The following is a 20,331-nucleotide window of genomic DNA, read 5'->3' on the forward strand; positions in this document are numbered from 1 at the left end:
AGAGGGTGTGTGACGACCATTCCATCATTTGGCCCGTCCAGAACGGCTTCCGGCAGAGTTGTGGTGAAATCTAGTGCCTATATGACTTCAGTAACCCTCCACACAACTCACATGCTGTTCTGAACTATAGTCTTTTCTTTTCGCAAACCTTGCTGTTTCAACCGCCGTCTAGCCAGAAGGTGAGGTCGCAGGGCGCCACTCTTTTGCACCACTATAAAGGAAGGTTGAAGGCACGTTTCAGCTAAATACGAAACTTATGAGACGCTACAGGATACAATCAAGGTGTTTCGATGAAGGGATGGTTTTTTAGCGTGCTACAGTTACTAATTAAAACTTTTACAAAAGAACAGACATAAATCAGTGTATTGACCTCTAGTGTGACATTTATCACACGTAAATGAAAGACTGTAGAGCTCTAATTGCGCAAAATTTTCATGAGCTTAACCTTACAAAATGTGGTACTGAACCCAGAGTTCTGCAAAATGTTTCATGGATTGTACAATATTGTTCCCCATTCGTCACAGTTTGTTCTCGCAGTGAACTTGGTATTTCTAAAAACAGGTCTTTTGCTAGCATCTCTGATTTCTGGTCAAGTTTTTAGTCAATTACTTAAAGTACTTTTCAGAACTGAGTATTTCCCAGTACCTGCCATTTCAAGAAATCTCACTTTTTCTACTGCTCCTTTCACATAATTTTCAGTCCCTTAATGTCCTAACTTCTTCTTAATCTCCTATTAAGGAAATAAAAAGGACAAAAATTTAAAATTTTACGTAGTCTTTTACGTTCGTTATAATATGTACTTACCGTGTTCCCAAAGATGCTATTTCGCCTATGCCTTGTCACAGCCTACCCTTCGCTAAATACAACATAAATGTAATACTACTTGCTTGCAGCCAACAAATAACATGGAATGTGCTGTCCGATACTAACCAATGACATCCAGCTCTCGCTTGAAGGGACTGATATGGTTACTATGTCGCGAAATTTGCATGCCTTCCCCAAGCCGACATAAATTCAACGCCACGGATTTTTCGCAAATAATACAACTGAATACAGGCAAGTACTTTGATTTTATCGTGTAGAACGCTATTGCCTGATGTCTAGTATAAGGAAAAGAGCTTAAGAGGGTGTTGTAGGGTTTTTTATGCTGAGAAATGATTGTTAAGATAAAAATTCTGCATTACTCCGTTTTCATGTTAATTAACCTTGAAGTTAGCCAATCGGGCCGTTTTCACGAAAATTTGCGCGAGAGAGATGGTGTCGCCAAACATGTTCGCGTTTGGTTTCCTTAAACCGAACAGAAGAGCATTACAAAAATGGGATATGGGTCGGTAATAACGATCGAACCCTAGCCAAAGACTGAGCAGGTCGTGATCTATTATTTACGCTAACAGAACAACAGACACTAATTGTATCTGGCTGGTAGCTCGAATTTGCGCGTGGAACGACTTGATAGGCTAACTTCACTGCTAATGAACTGCTAATGAACAGCACAACTCACTCTACAACACCTTTACAGACTTTTCAGACGGTTTCTGATAACATTTTCAGCTGCCTGCCTATGGCTTTTATGCAGCCTGCAATTCCTTAGAAGATCGAGTTTCATATAGGAACCCATTTCCGGTAACATCACCCAACGACGTCACAGAGCGTCAAAATCATAGGCGCCAGTGCCTGTAAATGTATGTTATACAGGGTGATTACGTGATGATTTTTCAGACTTTCTAGGCTTATGGAGAAGGATAAATGTATCAATTTGAGATAAGAGTCCCTGTACCGAAAACGAACAAGCCGAAAGTTACAAGCGAAAGCTTTTCTGATATCTCTGACAGTTCAATGGATATACTGGTTCTGTTTCCGCTAAATTATGGGATAAGCAACTTACAGATGTGTTAGTATGGTCCAAAATAGGGAAAAATGTCCTGTAAACATGAGCTCTAAAATGCATGCCTGAGGATCTATGTCCACTTGTTCATCTTCGCTAATGTAAAATACATGTCCTCTACTGAACAACTCTTCATAGCTCTTAAGATATGCATTTTAGAGGCCATGTTTACCAAACAGTTTTTCTACCTTTGTAAATTCTACAACCTTTGTAAGTTGTCTACTTTTCTCAGCAACAACAGTATCAGTATATTTATTCCACTGTCAGAGGTGTGAGAAAGGTATCCGCTTACAGCTTTCGACTGGTTCGTTTCCGGTGCTGGGATCCTAACCTCAAACTAATACATGTATCCTTTTCAATCATCACAGAAAGTTTTTAACATCATCACGGAATAACATTTACGAACGCCGACGCCTATAACATTGATGGTCTGAAGCGTCATTGCATGACGTTTCCGGGAATGGGTTCCTACGTAAAACTTGATCTACTAAAACCCCTCTACAACCTCTAGAAGTGTATAACATGAATAGTGAGATACCTCGTGTTTTTGTACTGGGATAAATTTTTGCTGGAGGTCGCCGTTTACGAGTTATTCAAGAAAAACTCTCTTTAATTTCACTTTAGTACGTTTTCCTTGAATAATTCGAAAACTGAAGCCACTAGCGAAAACGTAGCACAGAGAAACGTTTGAGAAGATTAAATGTTCTGCAAATATGTCTTGTTCATGTCTTCTGTAGGACAAAGAGCTTGCTTGTAGCGAGAGGTAGAAAAGCCAATCATCGCGCGGTATTTGCTGACGTTCGTGGTTGTATACAACACATCGGTAGTGCCAACTCAGAGAGAGAGTAACCTATGCAACGAATATCTAGGAGTGGTAGATCACTTCGTGTGGAACATCTTTTGTTAGAAACAAAATGCCCGTGCTCTTTCCAGCAATATTAGTCCGCAGCTCTTTGTCTAGTGGCTAGCGTTGCTGCCTGTGGATCACGGGGTCCCGGGTTCGATTCCCAGCAGGGTTAAGGAGTTTTCTCTGCCCAGTGACTGGCTGTTTGTGTTGTCCTCATCATTTCTTCACCATCATTTGTAGGGGCGGCTCGAGTGAAAAAAGTGGACTATGTAACAATTGGGACTTTGTATGGGCGCTGACGACCGCGCAGTTGAGCGCCTCGCAAACCTAACATCATCATCATCATCCGTCGATATTAAGCTCTTTTTAATGCTGGTTATGCCTCCGAGAAGCGACGTTCATATGCAATGTATATTGCATATCACCTGGAAGGAAGCAAAAAGTGAAGCCCCTTATTCGCTTCTGACATATCGTTCTATGCTTGGATACAATTTTTATGATTCTGTTGCTGAAAATCACAGTACCAGTTTTCTGAGGTGGGTAATATGCTGCACACTTGGTTAGTAGACTATGCTAGTTCGATGAAATCTCGCCGTGTCAGCGATGGCAAATACTGAGAAAGACGCCTAGCGTCGCTGGGAAGCGTCAGCGAACATTTTGCCTTTAACAAAAGTTGTTGGCATTGACGTGTCTCTAGGAACAGGTGTTGTCTGTGCCAAGATGCACCACCACTAGACTTCTGTCGAAAAGTCTTTTAAGCACGAATATTAAGTTTGCTGTAATCGGTTTTGGCTAACGAAACGTAGGACGTTATACCGGGCAGTGAAGGTCGAGTACAATGGAATGTAACAGAAGATATGCTTCAAGAGGTTTATGAGGATACTGTAACGTTCTTTCTGACGATAGGCGATAAATCTAATGGAGCCAACAGCCCTCGCAGGCTTTTCCTTCTCGATAGTACAGTCACAACGAATGTGTGGAGTGACTAAACGAAACTCTGTTCTGAATACCAGGTCGTCTTATCTGTCGGAAGAATAATACCCACAAGAAAGAAAAAGAAATCAATAATACGCAGTTACAACATTGATGTTGAAGTAGTCTCACCAGTAACATTTGTAAAATACAGGGTGATTCAAAAAGAATACCACAACTTTAGGAATTTAAAACTCTGCAAGGACAAAAGGCAGTGCTAAGCACTATCTGTCGGCGAATTAAGGGAGCTATAAAGTTTCATTTAGTTGTACATTTGTTCGCTTGAGGCGCTGTTGACTAGGCGTCAGCGTCAGTTGATGCTAAGATGGCGACCGCTCAACAGAAAGCTTTTTGTGTTATTGAGTACGGCAGAAGTGAATCGACGACAGTTGTTCAGCGTGAATTTCGAACGAAGTATGGTGTTAAACCTCCTGATAGGTGGTGTACTAAACGTTGGTATAAACAGTTTACAGAGAATGGGTGTTTGTGCAAAGGGAAAAGTTCTGGACGGCCGAGAACGAGTGATGAAAATGTAGCACGCATCCAGCAAGCATTTGTTCGCAGCCCAGGAAAATCGACTCGCAGAGCTAGCAGAGAGCTGCAAATTCCACAATCAACTGTATGGAGAGTCCCACGAAAAAGGTTAGTTATGAAACCTGAACGTCAACTACCCGAGGCGATGGATCGGCCGCCAGGCAGCCCGTGACAGAGCACTTCATCACTGGCCTCCAAGAAGCCCTGATCTTACCCCCTGCGATTTTTTCTTATGGGGGTATGTTAAGGATATGGTGTTTCGGCCACCTCTCCCAGGCACCATTGATGATTTGAAACGAGAAATAACAGCAGCTATCCAAACTGTTACGCCTGATATGCTACAGAGAGTCTGGAACGAGTGGGAGTATCGGGTTGATATTGCTCGTGTGTCTGGAGGGGGCCATATTGAACATCTCTGAACTTGTTTTTGAATGAAAAAAAAACTTTTGAATACTCTTTGTAAAGATGTATAACAGAAGGTTATATTATGTTTCTTTCATTAAATACACATTTTTAAATTTGTGGTATTCTTTTTGAATCACCCTGTACTTATCGACAATATTATAAAACGGAGTGAACTGAAGCATATATTCTACAACATTACACATAGTTTGGTACTGTTATTATGTGCGCGTAACAAACCCAAACGGAATGCATAGATAGGGCTAAAATCATAAGAAACTGTATGGTGTTATATATGCTGAGGGATCCTGAGACGAAAGTCATCGAGTGTCACTTTTTTTAATAATGCAAGAAAGTCGATCTGTTAGTTCATGTGTTAACTTTCTAATGAGGTCTCGAAGAGTCTATTGAAGCTTATGTAGTGCACGCATTTCCAGAATATGGCAGGAAGAGTTGTCGGTACGGTAAGTTGACAATGGAATACGGTGTACGCCACATCGGCGTCAGTCGAGCCGCTATCGTGACACAAGATGTAGAAGATCTGGTTTTCTGCAACTACAAGCACCAGCTGAAGACTGATACCTCCAAACTGGGGCTGCAGCGAGATCTGAGTAGATCCATTCACTACGCAACTGTGTCCGCACCGTCACCATAAGTCGTGGCATTCGAACAACGGTAAAAGCGTCATGCATCATGGTGTGCAAAGAAACAGTGCAAGGGAACACCTGCAATGAAATTGTGATCAGTGCTACTGAGCATTCTTCATTAACGAGTGTCGGATTTTTCTGATGCTCATTATCGTCGTGGATGAATGTGGTGACGGCCAGGTAGTAATGAAGGTTTGAGCCATGCAGTTCCAGGGTTTTAGTAGAGTGTAAGGTCAGTTATATTATGAACCAGTAACATGTACTGGTTTGGTGCTGCTCTCCATGCCATTTTATCCTCTACAAGCATTTTCATTGCCGAATAACTACTGCAAACTAGATCCGTTTGAACCCGAGTACTGTATTCGTGTCTTGGTCTTCCTTTGCGAATTTTGCCTCAGATACTTCCCTCCAACAATAGATTTGTGAACCTTTGATGTCTCAGAAGTGCGCGATTAATCTATTCCTTTTTCAGTTAAGTTATTCCACTAATTTCTTTTCTCCTCAGTGCTATTCAACACCTCCTCATTAGTTAAATGACCTACCCATCTAGTCTTCAGCACTTTCCTGTAGTTTGGCAATTCAAAAAGTTCTATTGTCCTTATATCTGAATAGTTTATCGTCCACATTTCACTTCCTTACAAGGCTACACTCCGAACAAACACCTTCAGAAAAAATTACTAACTTTTAATTTACATTTGATATTAACAAATTTCTATTCTTCTTAAGAACTTTTATCCCATTTTCCACTTTATATTTTATGGCCTTCAGCAATCTTTATTTTCCTGCCCAATTAAAAAAAAAATTCGTCTATGAGTCTTAATGTCTCATTTCCTAATATAATTCCCTCAGCATCACGTGATTTAATTCGACTACATTCCATTACACTTCTTTAGCTTTTGTTAGCTTTTCATCTTTCTAAGTCTAAAATTTAACGCCTTCTAACTTTCGCAAAAGCGCCAATCTTGACCAAAATATTGATCCGATGAAGTTCAGACTTGTAACGTTTCATTGTGACATACATCTACATATACTGAACAGCTTTTAGCTTTCTAGCAGCATTAATTAGCGCAGGTTATTTTTTTTAAATAATATATTTACAGAAACGTATTCATTAGATCACTCCGAGACTTCACAACGTTAAAATCAATATACCGAAGCATATACCGACGAAGTTTGGAATAGTTATTTTAAATTTTAATTTCTTCCTTAGATTATGGCGCAATATTTTGTCTGATATGCACATGCACGTTATGATGACGTCGCGCTAGTTGCAGTGAACTGGGGTAATTCTCTAATCACTCAACGCCCTCTATATCTTTCACAAAGATACAGTCCTTTCACCACAGTGTCATCTTTCATGACGATACTACGAGGGGTTTTCAAAAAGCAAACAACATAGTTTGTGTCTTGGAAGCGGGTTAATTTTATTCAGGATCCCAATACATCTTATTATTTCCTGCTGTTTTCCCTATATAATCCTATTTTTCAATATAATCTTTGTTCAATACGACGACCATCTGCCACCCTACAGGCAGCACCTCCATGCTCCCACATTACCGGTCTATTGGTCGACATCGGAGCCAGTGTCTTGCTGAGTCAATAACCTCCCCATCATCCATGTACCACTTCCAGCGTAAAGCATCCTTCGTAGGTACAAACAGACAGAAGTCGGAAGGTTCTAAATCCTGCTGTGTGGTGGATAACGGAGAAGAGTCCAGTGAAGCATTCTGAGTTTCTCCCGGGTCCGCAGACTAGTGTGAAGCCTTGCGTTGTCTTTGAGAAGTAGAAGTAGTTTGCATTTTTCTGTAATGTCTTAACAATTTTTCGCAGCTTGAAAATGGAAATTTCAAAACATTGAAAACTTGTAATAAAACCAACTTTTGATCATGCTTCTTCGTAATTTGATTTCGCTTACCGACTGCTAGTGCGTAGTAGTGTATTAATGTAACATATAGCCGGTAAAGTACAGACTTGCAAGATTTTTGCGAATGAGACACCTTTAAATTTGAATAGTGTGTGGTTGTAGGTTCAAATGGCTCTGAGCACTATGGGTCTTAACTTCTGAGGTCATTAGTCCCCTAGAACTTAGAATTACTTAGACGTAACTAACCTAAGGAAATCATACACACCCATGCCTGAGGCAGAATTCGAACCTGCGACCATAGCGGTCGCTCGGTTCCAGACTGTAGCGCCTAGAACCGGTTGGTTTTAGGTATGTGACCATGTTGCGCCTTACAACAGTAAGTAAAAACCTTAGTTTTTCGGAATAATTTTCATAACTTCAGAAAATTATTCAAGACGTAGTACAAACTTGTATTAATGCACTATAATTTGGTACTTCCAAGATACAGTACTCTCACATACTAGACAAGTTCAAGTCTTTTGTAAACGACCTGCTTTAATTGATGCACAATAATGAAGAAGCTAGAGCCGTATCATGGAATTTGAAACTAGGAATCTGAAATAATAAAATTTACAAGCAGTTCCGGAATCTACATCAAGTATTCTAACACAAAATTGTAACCAGTATAGCAATAGGGAGCAGAGCTGTAGAATGCGAAACGAAAGACTTCCAATATATGCGGTTAAAGTTGGCAAATTGCCTTACTTTTACTTCCATTTGCGCCGGCCGGTGTGGCCGTGCGGTTCTAGGCGCTTCCGTCTGGAACCGCGTGACCGCTACGGTCGCAGGTTCGAATCCTGCCTCGGGCGTGGATGTGTGTGGTGTACTTAGGTTAGTTAGGTTTAAGTAGTTCTAAGTTCTAGGGGACTGGTGACCACAGATGTTAAGTCCCATAGTGCTCAGAGCCATTTGAACCATTTTTCAACTTCCATTTGCGACCTAAAATAATCACGAGACGAAATTTTGTAGTAGATATTTTTGTACTGCTAGTAAACAAGAAATCGCGCTGTGGAGTCAGAGTCCATGAATTTAGGTTCACCCTGTGTATTATTCATGTTTGGGAATTATTGCACCACGTGATGTACAACATATTGCCAAACTCTTGTTTTGTCTTCCGATCGCGGGATTGATGTGGGTTATTTACGTTTCGCTAATAGTAACCGTTGTGCTCCATTTCCAATGTCCCTCACTACTTCTACACGTTCGTGAGACTTGTTGCCTGTTGCGATGTCCTCTGTGATGGACGAAGCTACGTGTTCTCCAGGATACTGGGAAAAGTGAGGCTATGAGACCCTGCTGGGTCCTGTTTAAGAACTCAGAGTCTGTCAGGGTAGGCACTGCTTTGATGACGGTGAAGATTTGTAGGTTAGGGCGCTAAACAGGATGGTCATCAGCTATCTGTCACTGTCTTCTCTTATCACCCTATAACCTTACCTCTGCAATTGTAATTTAGTATGCTTTATGCTTTTACCCAAATAACAGAAAACCCTGTCTCTAAGTTGCCACGTATATTCTACCCCAACAGAACAAATAGTCCCTTTACGGGAAAGGCCACGTATAACCCACTTACTAAAATTTAGTTTAGTTTCCTACTAAAGTACACTATTGGAGGGTAGTCCTGTTAATAGGAAATACTAATCAATAGAGTTATCCTTTTTACAGGATTTGACAACGTGATGTGTCTAATGGATATGTAAGTCAGACTCTTCAACTCTTTTCCCAACATTTTACCTAGCGATTAAATAGAAACACAGTATGTATCATATTACACAGAAGATAGTACAACTCAGTTCCAAGTTCATTTAGTGGTTTAAAACGTGTCCTAATGGTCGGCAGCCTATCCATGAAACCGTGGAGTATTGGAAAAGCAGAAGTGTGAGTTTTTGCCTGATTTCGTCCTACTGTGTTATTTGGTTCTTCAAATTAATATTACTCCACGTAAACAATGTTAGTGCAGACACTGGAATTCTTTCTGACTACCATGCCCTTATACATTACGTTTTAAAAGGGGAAAAAGCCCAGTAGATAACTTCAGGGAAGCAAAAAAATTTGGCCAGCGGGGAGATAAAGAATATCATTTTCTATAATTAAAAAACTTATATACTAAAATACTTAGATACTATACACATACTTTTTGTACTGATCACTTAACATCAAGAAAACCTCTTTATCACTGGAATTTACTTTCAACAGCTATTACACTGTTCTACAAAAAAAAAACCTTTTTTTCTATTTCTGAAAAAAATATTGTGATCCTAGTTGTATTTTGAGTGCTGAATTGAAAACTGTTTTTGGTTTTTTTCTGTCAGGGATAGTTTATGAGTAACCGCAATTTTATTTCTCTTTACAGTTTCTGATATAGTGCAGCAAACGTGAGGTGAAATTCGACAAACAAATGCACATCTTTATGATGGTATAAGTTCATCACATTAATGGAGGGTTGGCTCTACCATATAACACAGTAACCTTTGTATATACACTTTGAAGCATTTATTTGACATGAGAAATTACAGAAAATTGACAAACAATGAGCCACTGCCTTGTAATGGACATCACTTTTTTCTCTTGTATTGTGAATCTTTCTTCTCTCGAATGATATTCCAGCAAAGGTACCCACTTCCCTTCATAACGTCTTTCTATGGTAGAAATGTCTTTATGGAATCTTTCCCCATGTTCATCCGATACGTCACTACAACTCTCTGTGAAGTAGTCCCGATGAGAGTCCATCATATGTACCTTCAAAGACATATTGCACACAAAATCCTGATATGCTTTGATCATATCCTTCACCACTGCTTTGTAGTTAGTAGTTCTTCTTTCGAGGAAGTTTTCCGACACCATCTTGAAACAGTCCCATGCGGTTTTTTCTTTATCAGTTAAACATGCTTCAAAATTTGCATCTTTCTGCAGCTCCCTGATTTGTGGGCCCACAAATACACCTTCCTTTATTTTTGCAGCTGAAAGACGGGGGAATTTGGTAGCTAGATATGCAAACCCGCAGCCTGTTGGATCCATGGCCTTCACGAATTGTTTCATCAGGCCAAGTTTGATGTGAAGCGGTGGAAGTAGTATATATTCAGGAGCTACCAGACTTTCACGTTGTACATTCTTTTCGCCAACTTTCCATCTTCGCCTAGGCCATTTCTTTTTCACGTAGTGAGAATTTCGGTCTCCACTATCCCACTCGCAAAGAAAACAGGCATACCTTGTGTAGCCTTGTTGCATTCCCAGTACCATAGCAATTACCTTGAAATCTGCACATATTTTCCATTTGCGTTCATTGTATTTTAATGAATTTAGCATCCTTTGTACGAATTCGTAATTCTCTTTTGTCAAACTAGCGTAAGCTACCGGAACAGAGGGTATTTTATTTCCGTTATGGAGCAAAACACCCTTCAGACTTGTTTTCGATGCATCTATGAAATGTCTCCACTCCTGTGAAATATAAGTGAAGTTCAACACTTTCATCAGGCCAGCAACGTCATTGCAAAATGTCAGTGCTTGGTCAGTTGGAAAATAAGAAATACAGGCATGTTCTCTGTGCCTGAACACACTGATTTTAGTACTTTGGTGCAGTAGATTATACTCTTGTAATCTTGAACCAAGCAGCTGCGCCTTTTGTTTACTTAGTCCTAGATGACGTACTAAATCATTTAAATCTGCCTGTGTTAACAAATGTGGCGATGACTCACTTGTGCAGTGATATAAAGAATCATCATCTGTGATTTCTTCAGTACTACTTATTTCACTGTCACTCGGAATTTGACCTCGAGCTCTTGAAGGTACTGGAAGGTTGTCGGAAAGCTGCACTGGCATTCTCGCTGAAGGCAGATCTGGGTAAACAATGTGCCTCTTCGACTTTTTGTTTGTAAAACCCTGAATTTTTGTAAGACAGAAATAACAATCAGTAACATGGTCCTTAGGCTCCATCCACACCATGGGAACAGCAAACAACGCCACATTCTGTTTACCTTTCCACCACTGAATTAGTTTGCAGTAACACGTAGCACAACAGAAATGTGGTGCCCATTCTTTATCTTGGTCTCCTACCTCTACTCCAAAGTAACGCTTGTATGCTTTCTTTATGACTGAAGAAATTTTCTTCCTATTTCTGGCAAAAGTGAACTTCCCACAGATGTAGCAGAAGTTGTCCGGCTTATATCGACATCCACGACGACGTGGCGTTTCTGCAAATTTAAAAATACCACTTTGGTAATACACCTGTATTAAATTAATAGTAGGGAACTAGAGGAACGCTGATGTGTAAAAACAAGCAGTCGTTTTACCTTCAGCACCAGGCTCTATCAGTTTACACACAGGGACTAAAAAATTCAACCGTGGTCGGAAATATCACAGACAGTTACTTGTCAGCTAAAACACCCACTCGTTAAGACTGACACAAATTGCGGCTAACACCACTGTTGTAAACTCGATGCACCTGCCCCTAGGAGGCGTGAAGCTTTACTGCCGTGGCAGCGACCGGCTGTCGCCGTTCGAGTTAATGAGATGTTTCAGGTGGTCTTAATGACATAGGTGTGGCGGGGGATAACTTAATGATGTCTGATTCTTCCCACCTGCTGTTGCACAAGAAATTATCACGTTCTATCACTACTGGATGCGGCAACATACCCGTATTTCTCTATAATGTCTCTGCGTTAACCATGAATTGTGAATATACATATATATACATATTACATGAAAAGTATCCCTGAAAACGATATTTTGTTTACATATTTGAAATTCCCACGGTAAAATGGTCTAGAAGCACATAGTTTAATATCAGAAATAGAACCCATGTCCAACAGTGTTATTCGTTGAACTAACTGTGTAGTCATTTACCAGATTCCAGTAACTAGGCTGCACTCTGAATTTTACGTAAGAAAACTTGTAATTGTCAAGAAAACACAAAAACAATTTAAATGGTGCCTCTTTATATTAACTTGACACTTCATCAGTCTGTAAAATACGATACTCTGATTTACCAAACACCAGGAAGGAACACTATGTAGGTGTAAAATTAAGATGAAATAACAGGGTGAACCACATTGTTTAAAGTTCAAGAGTGATTATTAAAACAGTGTAAATTAATGATTCACGCTGTACAAAAGTAAATTTACTATAAAAAGTCTGTAGGCTTGGGTGTGGCGAACAATTATGGCGGCTACATGACCCACAGTACGGCCTGCAAGTCTCTTGCTGTATGGGCTTAATTTCTCTTCTTGGTGTCGCTCATTTCTACATACAGTAGCCTAACAACTCGCAGCTATGCCGTAAGCCGTTTGCAGTCCCCATCCGTGGCATTTTGTGCGAATTTGCAGGCAAAGCTTCTCCTGCTCCACAAATGTGTTCCCTCAGTCACTGCTGCCTACAGACTGCCTCTTACCTCCCGCGCTTGCTCTAGGTTGCGCGCCAATTCGCCGTTGCGATCTTTTCCACTTCCCAGAGCAATATTCGTTTTCAACAAAAGCACACTGGCTTTTACATGACACCTATTTCTTATATTGCTGCTAAGTGTGACGATTTCTTAAATTTTCATATTTACATTAACATCAACAATTCATACACACAAATATTGTTAAATAGGAAAGGTCATCAGAAAATTGTTTCACATAATAAACAATTTACATAGAATTTTACTTACATTACTCGCATACAATACAAAGCGCTTCAACCACCAGTATAATGCACTTTACATATACAGAAAATTTAGTACTAATCAGCGAAAAATTTTATAAAGCAAAAAATTATAAAAAATTTAAATTAACCATAAAGAAATATTGTTATAACTCTAAACGGCAGGTCCGACAGAAGGTATATTCGACTTACATCTTAGATCCGATTTCAATCTGCAGATCTGTTCGGCAGCAGTTACCTGGCTGGTCAAAACCACCCAGGGAAGTGTCCCTGTACTCATGTCCGAAACAGGTTACAACACTGTGAAACATCGATGTGATTGTGTCGTAAAAAATATAAAATACAATGGAACACAAGTAAATCATTCCTTTAATATCCAGGAGAGTGCCCTACTTTTTGAAGTCACAAAATGTGAAATCGTACCTATTCCTTGCTGATGTTCATCTGGTTTACTCGAATTAACTGGACTCGCCTCTTGTTTCCAGGAGAGGTCGCAGTCTCGGCGTGTAACTCCTTTCGACGGCTACAAGAAGCTGGAATCGAAGCCGAGCGTCCGTTTCAAGACGAAAGGCCGCAGTCGGGCGTCGCGACACCCAGCGACGACTGCCGTCGCCTCGTCAGAGGTGGAACTGCTGGGCGCGTCCTTCACACTCTACAGCGGCGACGACACCGACACAGACGTCGACGACCTGGACGACGTTTCGACGCAGCTGTTTACGAGGACTTAGTTACCCACCCGGCGTCATTTAGCGTTCGTTGATTCGACGAGCGTACCACTGGCATACAAAAAGCGAAACTGTGGTTCTCCTGACATATGCGTAATTGTATCTCGCGATCCGAGCGAAAGGTCATCCATATGATCTCCCCAGTAATTCGTGCTCATTGTAGCTGTCGTAAGAATTTATTGTTCTTGAACATCTGTATACGGCTGCTTATCTCATTTCTAACCTTAACATTTGAACACAGTTCGTTGTAATGTTGTAAGTCTGAGGACCAATTTACAAATTTTGTTTCAAGTAATGTTTAACGCCCCTGATTTACTACGATTCTCAGCAAGAAGCCAAAGAAACTTAAAAAAAAGGAAGTAGCGCGGCTAGTATACTGTTCGTACTAGAAGTAGGCTTACAATATATTTGTAATGTTGTTTCTGTCCTCTTGGTGTTTCGGAGAGCCCACATAGTCCTAAGATCTTTTGAGGAAAGATGATGTAGCTGTTCATAAAGTTAACGAGTTTCTCTGGTGAGATACCATCATTATCGGTGTGTGTGTGTGCCCCAGATATGTCTTTAGTCTTTTAAACGTGGGAGAAATTTCTATTTTCCCACTTGCTAGTGGCAGTGAGAACTGCTGGCGTGGGTGACAGTTTAAAATAAAGAAAGTGTCACATTTTTTTTTTAATCCAGCGAAAGTGCCTACACTCTAGCTCTAGGTTTGACTGTATGTAAGTCAAATACTACTTGAGGAGCCCTGATTCCTAACATGTAACTTCTTTGCTCCGCCTTCAGGAAATTCCTTTTCGCAACCTAAGATTGTGTGTGTGTTCCACTTGTCACTTGTAACAGCCCAGCAAAGAAATGGTGAAACAGTTGCGTCAAAAAGGAACTAAAAATTCTATCTCTCTTTTCTGTCATGCTCTCGTACCAGAAATACCAGAAATAAAGTGTAGACATCGCGCTTCACTTGTGATTAATGTTTCAATGAACTGCATCTGACTTTTAGTTGAATTGATATTGTTGTCGTTCGGAACATTAGCCTCAGGCATCTGGGCCCATTGATAAGTCTGTACATGAAGTTTTTAATATTTTTCCATGTTCACGGTGGAATTTTAATCAAAGCGTCTAGAAGTAGTTTGTTGTTACAATGCCTTTTGTGTGTATATCCGCCAACACGCCCCACCTTCTTGCCCTCCCAAATATACAAGACTGTATTTGTTAGAACGTCTAAACGTTTGACTGATAAGTACAATTATCTACTTATGAGAGATTGTCCATTTCCTGAATAGATTAAGGGACGCGCGTGATCAGTAAAGTGATATTTATGTTGAAACAGGAATAAAGTTTTCGGAGAAATTACCAGAAAGTAAAAGCTGCGTTCCACGCTACTATAAGCTCGCTTCCCTTAACGTGAAAATGCTTTCAATATTTTCGAAGTGATATTTTTGTAAGATATGTGAGACACAAGTGTCGCGCTGAGGGATATTCGTCTCTCCGGTGCGACAGCGGGCAGACAGCGCTTCAGAAGCTACAGCTGAGATGGTAGTGACCGAGCGGCGCCGAAAAAGTGCTGAAGACTGTAGATGCTACTGTCAAGTCCTGTTACAACGTTTTGTATGTGATATCTAAAAAAATTATTTATCATGATGGAGTGAGTTATGTGAAATCTTTTCAAATGTGTCTATAATTACTATTATCGTGTAAATGTTTTGTAAGTGGACTGTGGAAATAAATTATTGGTGTAATTTATTGTAAACGTTGGTGGTACTGTTTCCTTTGGAAGTAATGTAACTGCTGTCATACATTCAGCATATTTAGCTTTCATACAAATTGGTTTAGATGAGACATTTTTGGTTTACTTGTAAGGTAATATTTACGTGGAAACTCGTGATTTCTACCCCTTCTTCTTCAGTCATTGAGACTAGCCGACTTTCATAAATCATGTTGTTGCGTGTGAATTGATTAGGTGTCCTTTTTGTTGCATAGATCCGCAGTTAAGATATCCTCGAGGACGCAGAGCTTGTCACAAAACAAGAAGGCATTAGGGGTAAGTTAATATTCTGTCGCATATACCTCAAGTGAAATGATCCTCATTGATATGCAATAAGTCAATAACTCTCAGACAATTATTATTTATGAGGTACAGACTACTTTTCATAAGACATAGAAATCTACAATAAACTGATTTGCATATGAAACTTCTTAGGCTCTTGTAACCACGCATCGTCAAAGAGGGAATCACTTCGCAACATTTACTTGCAATTATTACATTTCTGCACTGAGGACGTGAAGGTCACATTTTACCTAAAGCTGAAATTACTGGATACTAGTGGAGAACCCATCTTTGCGAGGTATTTATTTATAACTCTGTGCGAAAGGTCGTACGACGCATTGACTGCCCTTGTGCTTAACGTTTGTGACGTCATATCTCCTAAACAACGTGTCGTAAATAGATGTAATTTTGTAGGTACATTCCAGATTCATACGTGGAAACTGTCTGCAAAATGTGTTGCGAGGGAAATTACTTACGAAGCAATAGATTTGAACGTCATGCACAATGCAGCAATTTTTCACGCATGTCAGTGTTCATTCGTCATATCTCCTGAAATTGTGTCGTGCAATGACATAATATTGGCGGTACATTCTGTGGCACATACGGATATTGTTTGCCAAGTTTTCACGAATGGAGATAGTGGGGAAAAATAATAAATGTAAATGGAAAGTGACAGTTATTCACGCGTCTCATTGTTCATGACGTCATATCATCTGAACAATGTGTCGTACAGAGATATAACTTCTCACTTATGTTCAGTGGCGTATATGCATGCTGTCTATAATCTTTGGCACGAACGCAGTTAGTAGTAAAGAAGTAAATTATACCGTAATACCTCTTGCGGTACTTTTACTGTATGAAAAACGGAAAAAAATATTAAACGATAAACTTTTGGGTTTCATCTTTTGTAGGGGTTAAGAGAAAAAAATTTCGCAGAATCTCTAATTCACATGTAAAATTGATTGCAAGTCGCTAAGTGCTCTCATTTTCAAATACCGGGCGAATAAAGGCTGGTAATTTACACGTCTTCTGCTACGCTTCATTTCATGCCAAGCCCCACCTCTTTGTTACGTAAGTGGTTCTTACCCGCACAGTCACTGCCGCCTGACAGTAAGGTACATGTGTGTCAAGGTTGGCTGAAATCGATCAGGTACCTTAGGAGGAGACGTAGAATACACACACACACACACACACACACACACACACACACTGATTACCTTCTCATGATCGGAGTTCACAGTCACGTAGATATTTTAATGGACATCATATTCGTCATTCACAGCAGAAATTATTTATTTAATTACTGAAGTTTCGGCCTTTGGGCTATCTTAAAGTGGTACTGTAAAACATTTTGCCTTAGCACATGTCAGGCTTTAAAACCCTTAAACATGTAAACAAGACGTCGTTAAAAATAAGCTTTTTCGGTGTAAAAATACAGTAACATCAAGCAAATGAGTAGCCCAGTTACAAAAGCGGTTAAGTCAGTTTTAAAAGTTTTTTGGGAAAAGCCGGAAAACGTAGCCTTGCTCTCACATCAGTATTACAGCGGTGGTTAATGTCTCAAAGAAAAGCAAAGGATAGAGACCAAATCATAAATGTCTCTATAATCCTACATTAACCACTTATTAGTATTTTTATGTAAAACTTTGTACTTAGCCCGTTTTGCAACCGAATGGGCCAGTTAGCCGCTTCTGTAACCGCATCGGCGGCCAAGTTGGAATGCAGTCGTTTGCTAAACCGGCCGAAAAATCAATCTCGGTGTTTATCTGGCTATATCGGTAAAAATGGTAGACTACAGTAGTACACTAAAATAATGCGAAAGGAAGAAAATTAAACGAACAACTAGTGAAATACTGTTTTATTTTAAATATTTAAAAAGATTGAAACCATTACATAAGAAAACATAACATGAACTACTACAAGGTGTAGCATTAATATTACTCAAATTTAATCACTGAATTCAGTCCTAACACCTGTCATGAATGTGATAAATCTTTGGAAACAAATCTTGGGAAAATGAAATATTTCAAAAAACGGTCGCAAAGTAAAATGAAGTATACAGTGTTTAAGCTACGTTCGGGGAATCGTCGTCATCTATGAGCTCAAAACGAACTCCTTCATCCTGGCCGATTTGACATTCGTCTGTTTCCATGATCTTCTGCTGCTCAAAAACACCAGTGTAGAACAGTAACTTTTCCTCCCCGAGCCGCGTCTCAACCCAGTGTAGTTCTAAGAGCCGCTTGATGTCCAAAGTTTTAGCTTTTCCCCAGTGGGACTCCTTTTGGAATCTCCTCAAGAAGAGTTTCTTTCCTGATACGTTTGCCTCTTTTAAGAATATATTTAGGCTCTCCACTTTCTAAATTAAGGAATACTGCTCCTTGCATACGTAATTTTCTGTTTGCTGTCTTCGTGGTAATAATTCTCTTTGACTTTTGAAACTGGAAGTGCCAGGATCCAGGAACTCTGATGACGTCAGTGACGAGCTTCTTCCAGTATCTCACTTTGCAGTCGTCCGACCCCACATGTAAAATTGCGGCGAATTTTTCCATTATGTCGACGTATAATGCAGGGTTTTCAATTATGCTCGATTTTGAAAATTTTCGCTCTATGCCTCCAAAAACTCTATCAGGCGATATAAAATAACGACCGACGATCGGGAACCACACTTCAACGCTTTCTACGTATACTGGAGCAGCGTACAGGAACCAGCACATCAACATCCCAATCACTGTTGTGTTCTTGTTTTGGCCACCGCTTCCATCCCAAAAGAGGCGTAGTTTGCTGACATCATGCAAGCTGATATTAAGCAGTTGATGATGAAGAGGTGAAGCAATCTGACTCGAACCCTTTGCAAATTCGTTCTCCAGCAAAACGTATGAAGCCACATTGTCTTTCATACGACTGCTCGTAGAAGAACCTCGAAAAACCGTGAAGTTATATAAGTACATCTGATCTGGGACTTTTGCAATGGTTTAATTTTTCTGGCAGTGATAACTTGAAATTAGTTGACCTTCGATGTCTTTCTTCAGTCTTTCTTGAAAAACATCGCTCCGAACGTTGTAAGCTATAGGCTGATGTTCCAAATTTTTCTTTTCCATTGGCCGATCTTAAGAAAATCGTGCTTTCTAGGGACGAGCATGTCAAGCCTGCGTCAATATAAGGGACTCCGAAGCCAACATTGAAATTATATGGAGAATATTGTCCGGTAGAAATCATATTTTACATCCAGATCAGGATGTTTGTCACAGAACATTTCCCGCATTATTTTCACATTTAATTCACTGGGTAAATATTGGTGATGTAGCATTTTTCCTCTAGAATGGTGACTTTCTGTCGGTTTCAATTGTTCAATGTCTCTGACAACTGCATTTTTCCTATCTTCATACAAATTCGTTCTTCTGTCACCTCCTCTTTCTTCAGCGATTACAGGTGAGGAATCGTTCCTTATACTCTAATAAAATTTTGTTGAGTCTCCTTTTTCTGATTTGCAAAATCCTCATGAAAGCCGCTCTGCAAACCCTGATGTTTATAGAAATCCTTCAAGTTTTTTGAGAGAACAAACTTCAAAATTAGTTGATTTCTTGATACTTTGTCTCCTGTATGCTTAGATGTTCGAGTAGATGACACAGTGACATTCTATCGAATGTGGTTGCTCTGCCATTATCAGTTATTTTGTTCGTAAGATTTTTGATGGATCCGTCTTACGCCCTGCATAGTGAGTTCTTTACACTTCAGCTTTGCAACAGGATGTTTACAGTTTGGCGTCTGTCGAAACCCTTTTGGATGGTACCTACAGATAAATGAAAATTGAAATTGAAAAAAATTGATTGTAGTTTTATGTCAATGCAGTCAGAAGTTCAGTGTTTCTATTTCCAAGTACGTTGAATTTACAAGAAATGTGTACCAGAAAAGGATAGGTAATGTTGCTAGGTCATTAATTCCAACAACGTTAAACATGTAATGAATATTTGAATTGTACTATAAGTAGTGGTCTTCCTTACGTCTTTCTTTTCTCTACGTTTCGTTTCCATTGCTTTACATTCCGTTTTCTCTTCCTAAAAGTAGAGTTTCTAGTGGCATCTTCCCTTTCATTATTAAATCTAATCTCAGTTCTACTGTCGTCAGGTTCGTCGAAGTGTACTTCAATAGTAGAAATTTCCTCTATATTATTCTTGTCCATTCCGAACTGTGCTACAATAAAACTCCGAGTACCTACAAAGTCGGTTTAAAATCCACAGTGGAACGAGTGTACTGGTAGGTCTTTCCGTATAACTCTCTCACTTTCTCCTTCTCTCACTCTCGCACTTTCTTTCCTACAGTGTAGCAATAGAATGAAAAACATACGAGAATCAACCATGTACAGCCAACCCGAAAATTTTAGTCACATGTAGCTAAAAATTGGAACTTTTTAAAAAGTGTGAAATGTGGCAAGAGGATATGTCGGTTGTGCAGCCGTACCCTTTGTCGGCGGCCACTATCCCGTTAAGACTCTGGCTCATTAGCAGCCGAACTGGATTTGGCCGCTTTTTCAAACTAATGTGTTGAAAACATAGCCGCCTCTGCACCTACTTGCGATTCTCCCACCTCATCTTAAGATACTTTGAAAAGTTTCTGAAACCTGATCGATACATTATCACACAGCTTCTAACTCAATATTCGATTTTTGGTCATATAGCCGCTTCTGCAACTGGGCTACTGAATTGTGAAGATATGTACGTTGTGAAACGATGTAAATTACATG

The 20,331-nt window shown here is 39.8% G+C and overlaps 1 protein-coding gene across 1 annotated transcript in view; it reads left to right on the forward strand.

Moving 5' to 3' along the window:
- The window catches only part of LOC126199515 (furin-like protease 2), a 713,209-nt gene extending 697,965 nt beyond the window's left edge, over window positions 1–15,244 (forward strand). The window contains exon 22 of the mRNA XM_049936438.1: window positions 13,310–15,244. Within this exon, the coding sequence (XP_049792395.1) occupies window positions 13,310–13,552 (243 nt within the window). The 3' untranslated portion in view covers window positions 13,553–15,244. The remainder of the gene's footprint in view (window positions 1–13,309) is intronic.
- The last annotated feature ends 5,087 nt before the right edge of the window (window positions 15,245–20,331 follow it).

The sequence above is a fragment of the Schistocerca nitens genome, chromosome 8, assembly GCF_023898315.1.
Source record: "Schistocerca nitens isolate TAMUIC-IGC-003100 chromosome 8, iqSchNite1.1, whole genome shotgun sequence".
In the NCBI taxonomy this organism is placed as follows: domain Eukaryota; kingdom Metazoa; phylum Arthropoda; class Insecta; order Orthoptera; family Acrididae; genus Schistocerca; species Schistocerca nitens.